Below are 16,600 nucleotides of genomic sequence, written 5' to 3' on the forward strand. Positions count from 1 at the left end.
CGTATCATATGTGCATATATCACATGTATCGCGCGCCAACAAATTTCGTATCATATGCACGCCAAAGTCAATTTTTGCATATCAATACCACAAGTATAGTGCTCAGTATATATAGTTACATAATAGTTTTCAAAATGTCTATTTTTAATTAACTGCTCTTAATTTACTGGTTAGAGAATGCTTATATAGTCATTGGCAGAGGATAGAGAGTGATCACATTAAAAAAAACATCACATTGCTTCATATTGTTAGGCACAAATGTTGTATTAGAATATACATATTTATATGTTTATAGCAGATTGTTGTGCAAAATGATTAATGGCCTTTGTTTATGCAGATTGTTAAGATCATCATATTTGTATTGGACGTCCACCCAAAGGCAGGATAATGGACCAAGATTGTGATTGGTGTAAACATACAATCTAAAAAGGAATCCCCCCTTTGAATCCCTGAAATGTTTTATTTCTCTGCAACACATTCTCATGACAGTGCAATAACTCCCCCAGAGGAAATGCTCTTTTCATCACTCTCCTGAAAAAACATTTGCTTCTCTAACCCATTTATCTAAACCACACAAGAGAATTGTTCTTCAAGTGTAGTATCTGTGTTATCTGTATCAGAATGGCTGACATCAAAGTTTTTTTTTATTAAAACTTATCTTTATTTAGAAATATGCAAATATAAATACATTAGTTTTTAAAAAGAACAAATAATTTATAAGTGTTACAACTGAAAGAACTGAAAGTTATGAACATTTTAAAAACAGATCTATGCAGATAAAACAAAAAAAATCATATGAGAAAGCTATTGTGGCAACTTTGTATATGATTTGATAGTAATTATTGAAAGCTGAGAATCTGTATGTAATACTGGGGGGGGGGGGTTGGAACATATGTGATTCATTTAAAAAAATGTGTATGAATAATTTTAGTTTTTTTTCTTTACTTGATGCATTATTAAAGTAATTTTATCCCTGATTTGTGAAATATTCTGAATTATTGGCTTTGAAAGTCAATATATCATTTATATTTTTCTTCATGGCTACAAATATATATCTATTGTTTCATCTATACATTTAGACATAAGCTGTCATTGTCGAACAGTAAAAGCAGAAAGATGCCTTGTAATATCAGTACATTACATAAATCCCATACCAAGCTTTTGAAGGATAGTACCTTTTTAAATTTCACAATGTTTTACTTGCAAACTTTAATAAAATGTCATTTTGTTTTCTTTGGGCTGATTCCTTTCTGTATTTCACATTGACGAATGCTATTGCTATTAAACTGTGTTACAGCTCAACGTCGCAGTTCCTTGGGCATATGAAGAGTAGATCTCCTGTGTTTCTTAGTACACATAAAGGTATGTACTTTTTGTGTCAACCCCTATCACATTTCTGGCTGTGCATCTGTATAAACCAGCATCTCTTATTGTAGGATTCTGGATGATTAAGGAACCCTGAGGATGAAGGTACTTGTTCCCAATCAGCCGTGGCTGGGGGCTGACTATAAGCCGTGTTCGGTCTGGGGTCTCCCATGCAACTTCTGCTTTGGGAATACCCATGGCCGCACAGTTAAGTTGTACTGCTACTCCTCTTTTAGCATAGGTGGCAGGAGCTGGACCACTAGTGATGTGGGGTGGATATGCAATGATGATGACTGGGATAGTTAGTAGGGAGCTTCCATATTCATTTGAGGCCCTGCAGGTGTATGAGCCTCTGTCATGGACAGAGGCTTGTTGGATTGAGAGGGTTCCATTGGAAAGAACTGCATAACGACCTGCTCTTTGAGGTCGGTTTAAGACCATCCCACTCGGCAGGGTCCAGGCGAGGTGGACAGAGTCAGTGTTTGACAAGCAGTGGAGATGTAAACTCTGCCCATTCATGATACTAACAGGTGAGTTATACCTGTTATTGATTTCTGGCTTGTGTCCTGGCATTAATGTAACAGTTCTTTCAACCATTCCAGCAGCATTGCGTCCCAGACAACGATATGTGCCTGCCTCTGAGAGAGAAGGGTTACTAATGACCAAAGTCCCATTGGACTTGTGGAGGAATTTATTGAATTGTGCACCACTCTGTAGTGGAGAGCCATTTAGAAGGATCCAAGTCAGCTGTGGGGTTGGTGACCCATCGATTGAACAGTTAAGATTAATGGTCCTGCCTACAGTCAGTAAGAGTGACTCCATTTTAGGACTCTTAAGTTTTGGCTTCTCTAAAATATCTGTTACATCAAGCTGAACAACAAGCCTTGTTTCGCCTCCCTCATTACGAGCAACGCAGGCTAACAGGCCTGCATCGGTCATTCTCACTGAACGGATATCCAAAGTGCCATTGCGATGTACTGTCATTCGACTGCCATAATATGGTGCAGGGAGTACAATATTTTCTGGAAGAACCCACATGACACGTGGAACAGGGGTGCCAGTGGATTCACAGTCAATCAGTTTCTGCTGATCTCTCACACTAGACACCCTCATTGAGTTTGTAGTACCTATGAGGCCATTAATAGCAGGTGGAGAGACAATGATTTCTACTCTGGCCACTTTGCGATCCTGCCCTGCACTGTTCCGGGCAAGACATATATAGTTCCCGCCATCGAATCGCTGAACTTTCTGAATGACTAGAGTCCCATTATTATGTATAAAATATTTGTCTGAACCTGAATTTATGGCTCTATTAGTGGGTGAAAACCACAATATAAGAGGTGTTGGCTCACCCTTGGCACTGCATTGCAGAGAGACGGATTCTCCGTACAGGACCCTGATTACATCATTTGTCTTATTAGCAATCACAGGAACATCTGCAACCACTTTTACATGCACTTTCATCTCATCTTTTCCAACCTGGTTCTCAGCATAACAAGTATAGTCGCCCTCTTCACGGATCCCTACTTCATCGAAGAAGAGGGTTCCATTGTCGAAGACAACATACCTGCGACTTCGACTGCCAACATTACGTTCAGACTTCATGACACTGTTGATCATAGTGCCATCAGGCAGTGCCCACTGGATTTTAGGGTCGGGTAATCCAGAGGCCACACAGTCAACTTTTAGGTTTCCTCCATACATCACCTTCTTATCAGACTCTGTCTTCTGCTCAATTTTAGCTGGTTTTGCCAGGACAATGACCTTAAAGGGCATAAAATCATCCCCGACTTTGTTGCGGACAACACAGAGATATTCACCATCATCTTTCTCTGTCACAGATACGATGGATAGTGTACCGTTGTCAGACACTTTTATCTTTTGATCATAACTGAAATATACAAAAAGACATTATTATTATTATTATTATTACTATTTAATATGTGTAATTTGAGCAATGTAATGTAAAAGGTTATTAACAGAAATGTTTGCTTTTTATGTAGTGTTGCACTCTTGATACTTGAGATTCCATAACCAGATGTGCCTTTCTTTTAGAAGAGCAGTTGGAGTGTTTGATTTGCATGCAAAGAGTAACATGTCTCATCAGTCAAAACAAGATGCAAAGTTATGAAAACAGTGTCTAAGTGCATGCTTTAAGGAGCAAGAGAAATGCAGAGAGATAGGAAAAAGAAAGGAAGACAGTAGCTGTGTGTATATTTTTCTAATGTGTATAAACCCAGAATGCACAATCCTGCTAAGGAGATGTGCTTCAGTGAAGTGTTTAGATTACCTGTACTGAGCATCCACAAGTTTTTTCGATGGAGTCCTCCAGATGATCCTGGGTTCTGGATTCCCTGACGCAATACAGTCCAGGTGCAACCTTCCTCCATAGACAACATCTGTTTTTTGAGGCGAAGAGAATGTAATCTTGGCTCTTGAGTATATTATGGACTTCCTTACAGTCAAAACAATGGTCCTCCGTGCAGTGCCAACCACATTGGTTACTGAGCATTCATACCTCCCTGCGTCTGTTGGAAAGAGACTATGAACATAGAGTGTCCCATTTGGGAATACAAACAATTTACGTCCATTGATGAACTGTGAGGGACGGAGCTGCATTCCATCAGGGGTAATCCAGCCAATGGAAGGCGGAGGGGCACCCCTGGCAGTGCAATTCAAGTATGCAGTGCTTCCTTCTGGAAGAGTGACATTCTCATGTCTTGGTTGCTGAATGATGGGTGGCAAAGCAGCAATAGTCAGCCGAACAGATATTGTATCAGCACCCGCTGCATTGCTTGCAATGCATTTGTAAATTCCTCGATCCATGTGACTGACAGATTTCATGTGAAGCGTGCCATTAGGTAAGACTGAGACCTTGTTTTCAGGATTGGCTTGAATAGGTCCACTAGAATGTACCATTTCCCTATCAGGTAGGACCCAGGTGACCCGAGGGTGAGGAAGCCCTTGGGACTGACACTCAAATGCAACAGTTTCTCCAAGGTATACTGTGACTTCACTATAGCGAGGCTGCAGCACTCTGGGGTGTTCAGCCAGAACAATTAAATTGACGACAATTTTATCTTCTCCATACTGGTTTTGGACACTACAGAGGTACTGGCCCCGGTCCAGAGGAAGTACATTGTGGATTATGAGTGTACCATTAGAGGAGACCTCAAATCTTTGAACCCTGGTATTCTGTGTTAGACTTGCCCCTGCAGGAAAACAGTGACAATTTTAGTACAGAATCTAACTGAATATATTTCTACATGCATGTGTCTACAAAGTACTGAAAACATAATTGTAATACTGTTAAATAATGATAAACCATATCTTTCCCTACCTGTGGATACTTTAGTCCATGAAAGGAAAGGACTGGGTTTTCCCACAGCCACACAAGGCAAATAGGAATCAGTCTCAGCATGTGCTGTTACTGATCTAATGTCTGTGCTGATGATCCGAGGTTTACTACTACCCTCGGGCACTGCTGTTGGTCTTTGTTGAGGTCCTCCTGATGTGGCATAATGTATCAAATAGCTTCCTCTACCCTGAACACCTGGCTTACCAGGAAGTGTTTGCTTGGGTGAAAATACTGTTGAAGTTGAGTGAAGTGATTGAGTCGTGGGTGTTTTTGTAGTGGACTTTTTGTGGACGTCTTCCTCTAATTCTTCATATACTGTTTCCTCAGAAACACTGGCTAATAGATAAGGAAAACGTGTGACTGGAGGTCCTGCCCTGCTATTTGTTCTGCTAAATTTGATCTTACTATTAATTTCTTTGCCTGGGGTTACAAATATGTATTTGTCACTGTCAGGAATGTGATTAGCATTGTCTAGTTCACCTAGCATGCTTGCAGACGTGGGTGTATTTGGGTAAAACATATGGGTATGTACTGTAGACTTCAGAGCTGTGGTTGTTGTTGTGGTAATAATGTTTTCTTTTGTAACTGGAGGCAGATCAACATTTTCTGCTGGAGCCCAAGGATTCATGTATAAAGAACTGCCAGTTGGAAGCCTGCTTGGGTTTGTTGTTGCAAGCACTAATACTGGAAAGATTTTGGGGCTGTCTGTTGGAGCCTGTGAACTCTGTTGTGCCCCCTCAAAAACTGCTGAACCATGTTGGATTTCCAAATTATTTTTAAAGATTTCATTCTGGGTTCTTGGGGGAGATATAGTGAATGGCCTCACAGGAAACCTTCCTTCAAGCTCTTTGTTGGACAGAATGTTTTCAGTCTCTGTGGGGTAATATTGGTTGTTTGTTTTATCTGGACTTGCACCTGGAAGCTCCTCTAATTGTGCATGAGAGCTGTCTGATGTTGGGATCGAACTGGGGTCTCTTGTAATTTTTGCCTGTTGAGTCTCTTCAGACTTTTCAGCTGTAGGGGTATGAATGCTTGTAAACCACTCATGAATGTCTGCCTTCACAGGAGGATTTGGAATATGGGGGGACAAGGTGGATTTGTTTTCTTTCTGTATTGTTGCCGTTTCTTGTTCTCTTCCAATATTACTGAAAACTGATGGAGACACTGGTACCATTGCAGTGTTTTTAAATTCTTTAGCTGGCTTAGAATCAGATGAGTGTCTATCCTTTATCATAGATGCATTTTCTTGGGATTTGGATACTTGGATTTTGTTATTCCTGCCACTGTATAATGGATCTGTGTTCTCTTCATGAGTCATTTTGCCTAGTGACGGTGGTTGGCTGTCAGTTAATGGAATGGTAATATTCATCTTGTCTCCTGCACTATTGGCCCATAAAGATGTTTCTATTTTAGTTTGAGAGGAGGCAGTTGTCTTAGTAATGACTGAAAACCCATTTGTAACCTCCACAATTGAGGCTGAAGTGGGCTGTGGGGTGACATTTGTGACATATACTGATGATTTAGAACTGTTTGTCTTGGTTCTAATTCGATTAGGCTTTCTTCGTCTTCCACCATTCCTCCTCCTTAAACTGGATGAGTTCCTAGCACGTGAGGAAGAAGCATTAAATGAATTAGTGAAGGTTGCTTTATGTCCTGAAGTGGGTTTGGTGGTTGGTGTCACAGTAAGAAGCAGTGGAATTTTTGAGACATTATGCTTCTTCTGAGTTATGTGCTTTCGTAGGGTCTGTGGTCCTTGCTTGATTGTAGTAAGAATTTCAGTAAAAGAGTACACAGCAGTTTCTGTACTTGGTTCTGTGAAGGTTTTTGCTGTGGTTGATGCTAAGCTGTGATCCATCCTTCCCTGATAAACCTCTCCCACAAGATCAAGGTTTTGCACAACCCTATGTTCTTCATTTTCTTCGCCATCAGACTTCTGAATTGCTTCAGTTACCCTGCCACCATCCATTGTGTGGCTTTGGTTTTCCTGTAAATGGGTTCCATATGACGCTGTGCTCCACACAGTGTTCACTGCAACTCCTTCTGCAACCTCTGAATCTCCCAAAGTAAAATAGGTCATCTGAGGTCCAACTGTGGGTTGTGTGATATAAGTGCTAACTGTAAACAAATCTGAATTTGGATCTGTTTCAGGAGCAGCTATCTGGTATATAACATTTCTTGAATCCTCAGAATCCAGAGCTCTTATATCCAAGTTGTACTCAGTAGCCTCAGTGTGCATCTGTGACATTGTGGCTGAGTACAACACATCCTTTACTGGTGCCCTGGTGCCCTCTATTGTTTTATCTTCTGCAGATGATCCTTCAATCTTGTTAGCAATTTCTGACTGCTTTATGTAGGCAGTCTCTGACTGCTGTATTTTGTTTGAACTGGTCTGAACATAGTTTGGAGTAGTTGTTTTTAAACTAGTTCCACCACTGCGAACTTTTGCCAAAATGCTAGCCCAGCGTTTTGGGTCTATTTGGTTGTTTGACTCACTAAGTTTTCTTCTTAACTCTACAGTGTTAACCCTATCTACTACTGGGCTACCTACTCTCCTCCTTGGTGTGGCAGGGTGTCTCCAAGTGTTCCTAAATGGATGGCCTCTCCTTATTCCCACACTTGGGACCCGTCTCCGATTGGGTAAATCCACTTGCCTAGGAAGCACTTTCTCTAAAAACTGTTTAGGTTCATTATCCCCAGAAGACTCCATGTCATTTGTCACAAGGACTTGGGTTGAAACTCCCTCAGCAGGCTGAGGGCTACTAGAGTACTTCCTTAATGGGAGTAAACCCGGTGGCCTTGATATTATTACTTTTGTGGCCAAAGTATCCATCCCATGCTGATTTCCTGCTACACACTTATAGTATCCATTGTCTGAAAGCTGACTGTGTTGAATAATCAGAGATCCATTTGAAGCCACAAATATCCTGGAAATGTTTACCCACCGATTTATAATGCTACCATCAGGGAGAATCCAGTGTATTTCACCATCAGGGGATCCAGTGGCAACACATGGAAGGAAAAAAGGTCCACCTGTGAATCCTGTAACTGGCTCTGTTACTCCTTCACCTCCAGGAGGTGGATTGGAGGATTCCTCCACTGCTAGGCGAAAAGGGAGAATAGTAAGGTCATCTGAAACCTGTGCAATACAGTAGTACACTCCTGAATCGGAATGATCCACAGACTTGATTTTAAGAAGACCAGCATTTGATGCTGAAAACCTGTTATCACCATTGCTATAAGGTGTTTTTAAAGTAGAGCCATCGGGTAACATCCATTTAACTGATTCGTTCCCTGAGCTTCGTATGGAACAGTTTATCTCAGCAGGACTTCCCACGACAGCAGCCTGCATTGTTCTAGTGTCGTTCTTGGACTCAATTACAACCCAGCCCCTACTCTGCTGTCGTATAGATTCCTTTTCCATAACCTCAATCACATGGGTGCTTAGAATTAGTCGAACACTTTTACTTGTAGACTGAAGTCTGTTTAGCTGAAGGTCCATTGATGACTGCATTATCCAGGGTGGGTCAGCTGCTATGTTAGCTTTTACTCCTGTATAGTAAAGAGCATCCCTTTCAATATCTTGCCGATATCTGAAGCTTGTGTAAGGTTCCTTACTCAACATAATTTCTCTTCGAAGGTGGGCTGGAACATCACTGTAATATGCAATCAATCTCCACAACCTCTCATAACTGGACCTGTCAATTTCACACTTTAAATCTAATGTCAGAGTCACATTTGCTGATATTTGATACTGGTTAACATAGTCCCAGCCTATGCTAGTCAGCTCTCTTGGCTCAGTGACAAGGCATTCCAAGTCTACTTGATGTCCATGTTCATCTGACAGGCCCAGGGAAATGTTGCCAAGGGGTTGACGAAATTCATCAATCGTCAAGAGGTCACTTTCTGTGTCCTCTGGGGAAATGGCTCTGTGAGCTGTGTTAATGATGGGACTATTGCAAGTGGGGTTCTCCAACTCTTGGAGCTGTTTCTTCTTTCGTTGTTTTGAAGAGAAACACATAGGGCATAGCTGGCCATCTGTATAGGCTTTGTCCTTTTTACATTTCAGCACTCCTGGAAAAGAAAGTGGGGTGGTCGAAGTACAGTAAGTGGAAATTCATTGAGATAAAATAAAGTGATAAACATTGGAAACTGATTTTACTACCAGTTTTTCTACATGATTTCTACTACTTTTCCCTCTGAACTTATACAAAATCCTATTTGTTTATGTTAATGGCAACATGATCGTCAATAATTACCTGGTGAATTTTTATTCCAGTCTTTGAACCACCTCATGCGACAGTCACAGGTCCAAGGGTTCCCATGCAGGGAGAGATTCTCCAGGTAGGGCATGCCTGCTAGAATCCTCTGTGACAAAGTTGTAAGTAAATTATCAGACAGGTACAGGTGTTTCAGAGTGGAAACTGGGAAGTGTCCAAGAATGGAGAAAGTGGAGAAGGTGGCTGGGTGGAGCTGCTGAAGTTGATTGCCTTCCAATTGGAGAAGGCGAAGAGACGTGAGGCCCTGGAATGCATCGGGGTGGATGAGCTCAAGTCTGTTGTGATCCAGGTGCAACCTAGTGAGACTCCAGAGACCCACAAGGGTCTGTCTGCTAATTATCTTCAGTTTATTATAGCTTAGTTTCAGCATCTGTGAAGAAAGACTTGGAATTTTAAATTGACTTGGTGCCATTTCACTGCAATAATTGTTCCATAAATATATTAAGTGTCATTGCAAACAGTAGTACAACAAAAGAAGTACAGAAATAATGAATTTTCAAAGGAAAAAGTTGACAGTACCTGAAGGGATATAAGGTCACGGAATGTTCCATCAGGAATTTGATGCACATCATTGCCATGCATTAATAGAAGCTCCAGTTTTCGTAACCCGGCGAAAGATCTGTAAGTTATTCTATGTATAGTATTAAACCTGAATGAAGGAGGGACATAAGAAGGGGTCAATAAGATTAAGGTTACTTATGCAATGATGTTGCGGATTTACAAAAAAAAAAATCTATATACAGTGCCCTCCAAAAGTAATGGAACAGTAAAGACAAAATTGCTCTGTTGGCTGTGGAGTCAAGACATTTACAAATATGATTAAAAGATGAATATGAAACAAAACTACAGAATGTCACATTTTATTATTGGGTGATTCAACACATAGATGTTTTACCACCTAAGAAGTTCAGCACTTTTAGAGTTTCATCCCTCTATCTGATGTGAGCATAAGTATTGGAACAGTTGCCTCACAGCTCTTTCTAAGTGATCAGCTGTGTTCTGTTGCATTAATTCTTCAGATATTAAAAGCAGGGAATGTGTCATATCAGTTATATTCATTATTTCTGTATTCTGAATCTTGCATTCGATGATGACACACACAAACCAGGATGAAGATGAGGGAGCTGACTTGAAGATGAGGGAGCTGACAAGCAATTTGGATGCTAAAAGAAAACAGGAAGTCAATTAAAGCTCTAGCAAAAACAAAGGGCATGGAGAAATCAAGAGTTTGGAAACCACCAGCAACCAACAACGACCTGATCGGCTGAGAAAACAACAGTAGTTGATGACAGACAAATCATAAAAGCTGTGAAAATGAACCCTAAAAGACGTGTCTGTAAAATCACCAACAACTTCCAGAAAGCTGGGGTGATGCTCTGACAATCTACTGTCCTCAGGAGACTTTGACACAGAATTACAGATGCTACACAGCAAGATGCAAACCTCTGACCAGCACCAAAAATAGAAAGGCAAGATTAGAGTTTGAAAAAAGCACAAAGGTGAGCCAGAAGAGTTTTTGAACTGTGTTTATGGACCAATGAGACAAAGATGAACCTTTATCTAAGCAGAGGTGTCAAGTAACGAAGTACAAATACTTCGTTACCTTACTTAAGTAGAAATTTTGGGTATCTATACTTTACTGGAGTAATTATTTTTCAGCCGACTTTTTACTTCTACTCCTTACATTTTCACGCAATTATCTGTACTTTCTACTCCTTACATTTTTAAAATAGCCTCGCTACTCCTATTTCATTTCGGCTCGTTTTCATTCCGGCTTGTCATCGTCATGGGCGTTGCTAGGTCATTTTTAGGGGGGCTTTAGCACCCCTAAATTTCTGCTCAGCCCCCCTAAAAATCTTGCGATTCTTCCCCTTTAAATTTCAAACGGCAGCAGACTTCGGCTACTCCCCATCTTTCTGCACGTTCTTCAATCCACAGACGGTGCGGTGGGGCAGAGGAGAGGACAAGGTGTGTGTTTATGGATAGATTGTTATAATATCTACATCTGTGCAGTTCTTTGTCTTAAATACAGTTTACAAAAAGTCAAGGGAGAGCAATCGGTTTCCAATCTTCTGTAAAGTTTTCGCTGCATTCACCACTCATCACACCACAGCTGTTTACTTCAGCGAAAGCCCATAACACATTATACGCATACTTTATAAAACGATCATGTTATTGCTATTTTCATTTGAAAATGTAGCTTTCAATATAGAACTTAATATTACAGTGCATGTGGCATTAACTACCATACAGTTATGCATAGAAGTGATTAAAGACAGTGACAGACAGCACTCAGTCAGTGCACTCATTTTAATTGCATATCAGAGTGATTGACAGAGATTGAAACATTGTGTGTCCTTCTCACAGACTGCTTCAGTTATGCGGGTTTTTTTATTTTTTTACTTTTAAAAGTTAATCACAGCACCCACATAGTTTAATCCATTGTCCAGCCTTATAGCTGTGTTGTTTATATTGCTAATATGGATAGTCAGTGTAAGTTTAAAGTGATATGATGTTTTATGTTTACAATTTTCTGTTTGTACTTGAGCATAGAAAAAGATTTGTACTAGTAATGCAAACAGTAACATTTTTGGTTTGTACAGTAAACAGGTGTGTGTGTGTGAGATCAGGTAGACTTGTATTTGGCTTGTACTCGGATGTTATACCCATCTATGCAATACAGTGGAATACTGCAATAAGTTTAGTATACCATCCTACCCTATTAATACATTTTTTTTGTAAATATTTATTTATTTTTTATTATTATACCATCATTGGGGGCTGAGCCCCCCTAAAATTAAAATCCTAGCATCGCCCTTGGTCATCGCTCAAAAAAATAAAATAAAAACCTATCCAGATAAATCGCGCCATCCGGATAGAGTGAATTGTGGTTGGATGAGAATATAAACCTATACCATTCCGACACCCTATTGGTTTGTACGCGATCCATCGCACCTGCACATGACGCAAATCATGTCACACTCAAAAAAGATTATTTCTTAAGTTATTATTTCTCCACTACTGGCTCATTTATCAAACGGGTGCTTTCTCTTCGTCCGTTGCCCTCACAGATTCCTGCAGCTAAGCTTGGATGTACATTTACATTCCAATAAAGGTTATTGATGACATGCCTCTGAAGTTTGACTTTTTGCACCATTACAATACTTACAGGCAACTAGTCATCATATCTTCCGCTCCATGAAACACGTTAATGCTCAGTAGTACACATATATGGTTTTTTAATGTATTTGCATTGTACTAAAATGCGTTCATTTTCAATGGGCACATATCCGGCTGAAACAGGTAGCCTAGTGCATCCCACATTTTTCAACATTAACATTTTAATATAACATTATAGTCATTATGGCCTTTAGAAAAATGTTTTTTTGAGGAGGTGGGGTAGTGCACAATAGGCCCCTGTGCTTTTGTCCTTAATGGCATTTTTTTTTCCTTCCATTACTTTTACTTTTATACTTTAAGTAGTTTTGAAACCAGTACTTTTACTTGAGTAAAAAACTTGAGTTGATACTTCAACTTCTACAAAAGTCTTTTTAAACCCTAGTATCTACTTCTACTTGAGTAATGAATGCGAATACTTTTGACACCACCGTATCTAAGTGATGGGAAAGCAAAAATGTGGAGAAAACAAAGGGAACTGCAAATGATCCCAAGCATACAGCCTCATCTGTAACGCATGGTGGAGGTGGTGTCATGGCATGGGCTTGCATGGCTGTCTCTGGAACAGGCCCTCTCAACTTTACTGATGAATTAATGTATGATAACAGTAGCAGAATGAATTTGGAAGGATACAAAACCATCTTGCCTACCAATATTCAAGAAAATGCCACCAGATTAATTGCGAAGTGCTTCATATTACATCAGGACAATGACCCAAAACACCCTGACAGTTCAGTCAAGGAATTTATAAGGGCAAATAAATGGAAAGTCTTAGATTGCACAAGTCAATCTCCAGATTTAAATCCGATTGAACATGAATTTCACCAGCTGGGGAGGAGAGTAAAGGCAGAAACTCCCCAAAACAAGCAACAATTGGAATTGGCTGCATTACAGGCTGGGAAAAGTATTTCAAAGGATGAGTCTGGTGATGTCTATGGGTCACAGACTCACTGCTGTGATTGTGTGCAAGGGATCTGCAACTAAATAATAGCTTTTAATCTTTTATATCTGCCTTATGTTCAACTGTCCCAATACTTATGCTCACATCAATGAGTGGGATGAACTCTAAAAGTGCTGTTCTTTTTATTTGGTAAAACATGTATGTGTTGAAACGGTTAATAATAAAATGTGACATTCTGTAGTTTTGTCTCATATTCATCTTTTAATCATATTTGCAAATGTCTTGACTCCACAGCCAACAGAGCAATTTTGTCTTTACTGTTCCAATACTTATGAATATATATATTCGATGGGAGAGACCAGAGCTTGTTTTGAGAAGGCTATACGGTTTTGAATTAAAAGTCTAATTGCATAAATATGTATTTTCTCCACTAGGGAGATTTGTTTCAAATGCCTAGGTATTATAATTAAATCATTTAAAAGTGAATTCTGTCGTGCCCTACCTGGTGAATATCATATTTGTATAATTGCTGTTGTGTAAACAAGTGAACACAATAAAACCACACTTACATACATGGAGCAGCTAAGCTGATTTGAACTTTGTTCCCAGGAACAAAATGTAATTTTTATATATTTTAAGTCAGTGCAAGTTGTCCTATGTGTTTTTATTTTAAAAATGTAAACAATTTATTATTTACAATACTACTTGTTTAAAACTATGTTAAAACTTTATTTTGTTCATTACATATTAAATTGTTGCTTAATAAATGAATTTGTTCAACAATCATTTTGCAGTTAAAAATAGACTGGTGACAATTAAGTGAACTGCATCTTAAATGTATTGTGCAATAACGTACCTTTAAGGGGAGACACTGCAGGCAAAAACAGTTTTTTCATGCACCTGTCAAATTTGAGATTTTGGGCTTTTTGGTTTTTCATAAAGTATTTTTTCAGACTAGTGGAAAGAAAACATCCAAAAGACACTGTTAAGTGGTTCGTTTATAGCACTTTATCTATTTGTGTCAATAGATTTCAATTACAATACATATATTTAAAGGCCGTTTTCTCAAAATGAGTTTTCTCTCCTACATTGAGCCATATATCTCCACTTCAGTAGCACTTACACACACACCAAACTTTACATCTTTATTCCTGTCTATATCCTAAAGGCTTTTACAGAGGGATTTGTTCATATATAATTTGCTTTATTATATACAACATTTTATTCCCCCCAAACATTGTGAAAATGTATTGTTTTCTGTCTGTTCTAGGTATTTTCTGAATTATGGAGTGACAAAATGAGATACCCAAAATTCCCTCTGTAAAAACTTTTGAATCTAATATGTCAATAAAATGAAATTAGAATTTTGAAACCAACTTCATCCAGTGTTTAGATTTTTGTTCTAGAAATGTATGCAAATTAGCGCATATTTCATTAAATAATGCCTCATTTGCATATTTAAAGCTAACATTTTAGAAAGCTTGTACATAAGTTTATTTTTTTTATGTAGAAATGGAAAGAAAAGTGTGACAACTAGTCTGTCACCCCAAAGTACCATATCAAATCCTTCCTGGGAGAGTCCTAAACATACTGAATAGTTGAAGATCACCTGTAAAATGGTCGAAATATCCCTGGGATTTAACATCATCAATGGGAATTCCCACTAACCTACAAACGAACCCACTTGGACTAAAGATCTTAAAACAACGAGAAATGACCTGTATGATAATCTTCACAAGATAAACCACGTTTGGAAGTGGGTGTGCAAAAGTGTTCTTTTAAGAAAGCTGAGATCAGAAAGCGAAGAAAAAAGTAATGTCTAAACTCATGACAGTTATTCTTACCCCAAATTCATCCGCTCCACCTGTTTGGGCACGCCAGCAGGCACCGTGAGTAAAGAGCGGAACGTGCAGTGCACCTCTGCGGGCTGCTGGCAGGCACATGGCCGTGGGCAACACCGTACCACTACAGGCAGTGCTACCATCACCAGCATCAACAAAACCTGAGCATAAAAGCGACCCATCTTCAGCTCCACAGCAGCAATCACCTTTAACTGCAGAAAGACGGCATATTGCAAAATAATGTCAAACATTTTCCGCCGTGACTTCTAATACATAAGATAAAATAAAATCTTGGTGAATCTATATTTGTTGAAACTTGAAATAAAGAAATTGGTGTTAAATGTCACGTTCATGATTATTCTCCCTTAAGAAAATTAACCATGGTTTTACGAAAAAACAAAAACAAAACATGGTTACTAGTTAAACTATAACCAGCCTATAGTTAAACTAGTAACTACAAATGAACCATTATTTTGCTGCACTAACCATTTAACCATGGTAGTTATTTGTAGCAAAACTTTGGTTATATTAATTGTAATCAGTACGCCAAAAAACATGGTTACTACACTTTTACTATAATAAAACCACGGTTAATTTTAGTAACAACTGAATTCTTGCTTAAAAATAAACAAGGGAGCGCAGCTGAAATATTGAACTCCGATTTCATTCAAGAAAAGGGAAAGAGCAAACCTTATGTTAGCTTTGTTGATCATTCCATTTACAATCCGGCATGATTTTGGTCCACAGAACCCTTCAAAACTGCATTTCCAAGGATCATGTGATAGTCCATTTACTTCAAGCAGCAAATTCTCCACTGATGATGGAAATCTGAAAATGTTTTCATTCAGGTTTCAACTTTTATTTTCTTGTCGTTTCTCTTCTAAGTCCAAAATTAATCCAATTGGTTGCTTTCTGATGAGGGGAAACGCCAAAACAGTATAAAGCACTAAATTCTTAAAGAAAGAGAAGCACAATCCAGCTGTGAAGCTGCGCGTTCTGTTGGAAACGTGAGAATGGAACTTTCAGCTGGCGGTGGTGCGCGTCGATGCGTCTGCGCAAAGAACGCAGGGCTCGGGGGAGTGACCGACTGTGAGCCTTTTACACGCGTTCCTGAAAGTATAATGTTTTGGACGACACGAGGAGCTGCTGAAAAGCACACCGCACAGGCAAAAGGTAGTGCATTAACCCACATGTTAGAGGGGAGAGAAAAATGCTTGTTAATTATATCGCATTGGACTAAAAATCACTGACTTTTTCTTTTCTTTTCTTTTCTTTTCTTTTCTTTTCTTTTCTTTTCTTTTCTCTTTTCTTTTCTCACCTTGTTACACTTGGGGTGTTCCTGGTCCACAAAAAATGCTCATAATGCTTCTCATTATGTATATATGTATATATATATACATATATTTTATATGCAATTCTTTGATGAGCTGAGCTTATGCAGCTCAGTTTTTGAGTGAACATTGCCTATATATATATATATATATATATATATATATATATATATAGATAGATAGATAGATAGATAGATAGATAGATAGATAGATAGATAGATAGACAGATACGTAGATAGATAGATGTAAACTCAGGGGACTTAGTGCATATATATATATATACACACACAATCATTTTGGTAATGTTCACTAAAAAACCAACATACTTAATAAATACAAATATTTAATAA

General features: G+C 38.9%; 1 protein-coding gene across 1 annotated transcript; it reads right to left on the reverse strand.

Annotated features, from left to right (window-relative positions):
* Positions 1–652: 652 nt before the first annotated feature.
* On the reverse strand, positions 653–15,934 carry LOC306872381 (matrix-remodeling-associated protein 5-like). Its single transcript, XM_079420904.1, has 7 exons — positions 15,610–15,934; positions 14,923–15,131; positions 9,520–9,649; positions 8,980–9,370; positions 4,706–8,794; positions 3,656–4,577; positions 653–3,256 (listed from the first exon to the last, which is right to left on the reverse strand). The coding sequence occupies exons 2-7, from the start codon at positions 15,099–15,101 to the stop codon at positions 1,348–1,350; spliced, it is 7,620 nt and encodes a 2,539-aa protein (XP_079277030.1). The 5' UTR covers positions 15,102–15,131; positions 15,610–15,934; the 3' UTR covers positions 653–1,347.
* Between the last annotated feature and the right edge of the window lie 666 nt (positions 15,935–16,600).

This window comes from Barbus barbus (assembly GCF_936440315.1).
Source record: "Barbus barbus genome assembly, chromosome: 7".
Taxonomy (NCBI): Eukaryota; Metazoa; Chordata; class Actinopteri; order Cypriniformes; family Cyprinidae; genus Barbus; species Barbus barbus.

Bases quoted from the DNA above. Each gene is read 5' to 3' on its own strand.
- LOC306872381 (XM_079420904.1), bottom strand. From the start codon at position 15,101: ATGGGTCGCTTTTATGCTCAGGTTTTGTTGATGCTGGTGATGGTAGCA. The intron at 9,371-9,519 runs GTACTGTCAACT...CTTTCTTCACAG, and splicing joins GTGACCTTATATCCCTTCAG to ATGCTGAAACTAAGCTATAA. The intron at 8,795-8,979 runs GTAATTATTGAC...TTTCTTTTCCAG, and splicing joins CTGGAATAAAAATTCACCAG to GAGTGCTGAAATGTAAAAAG.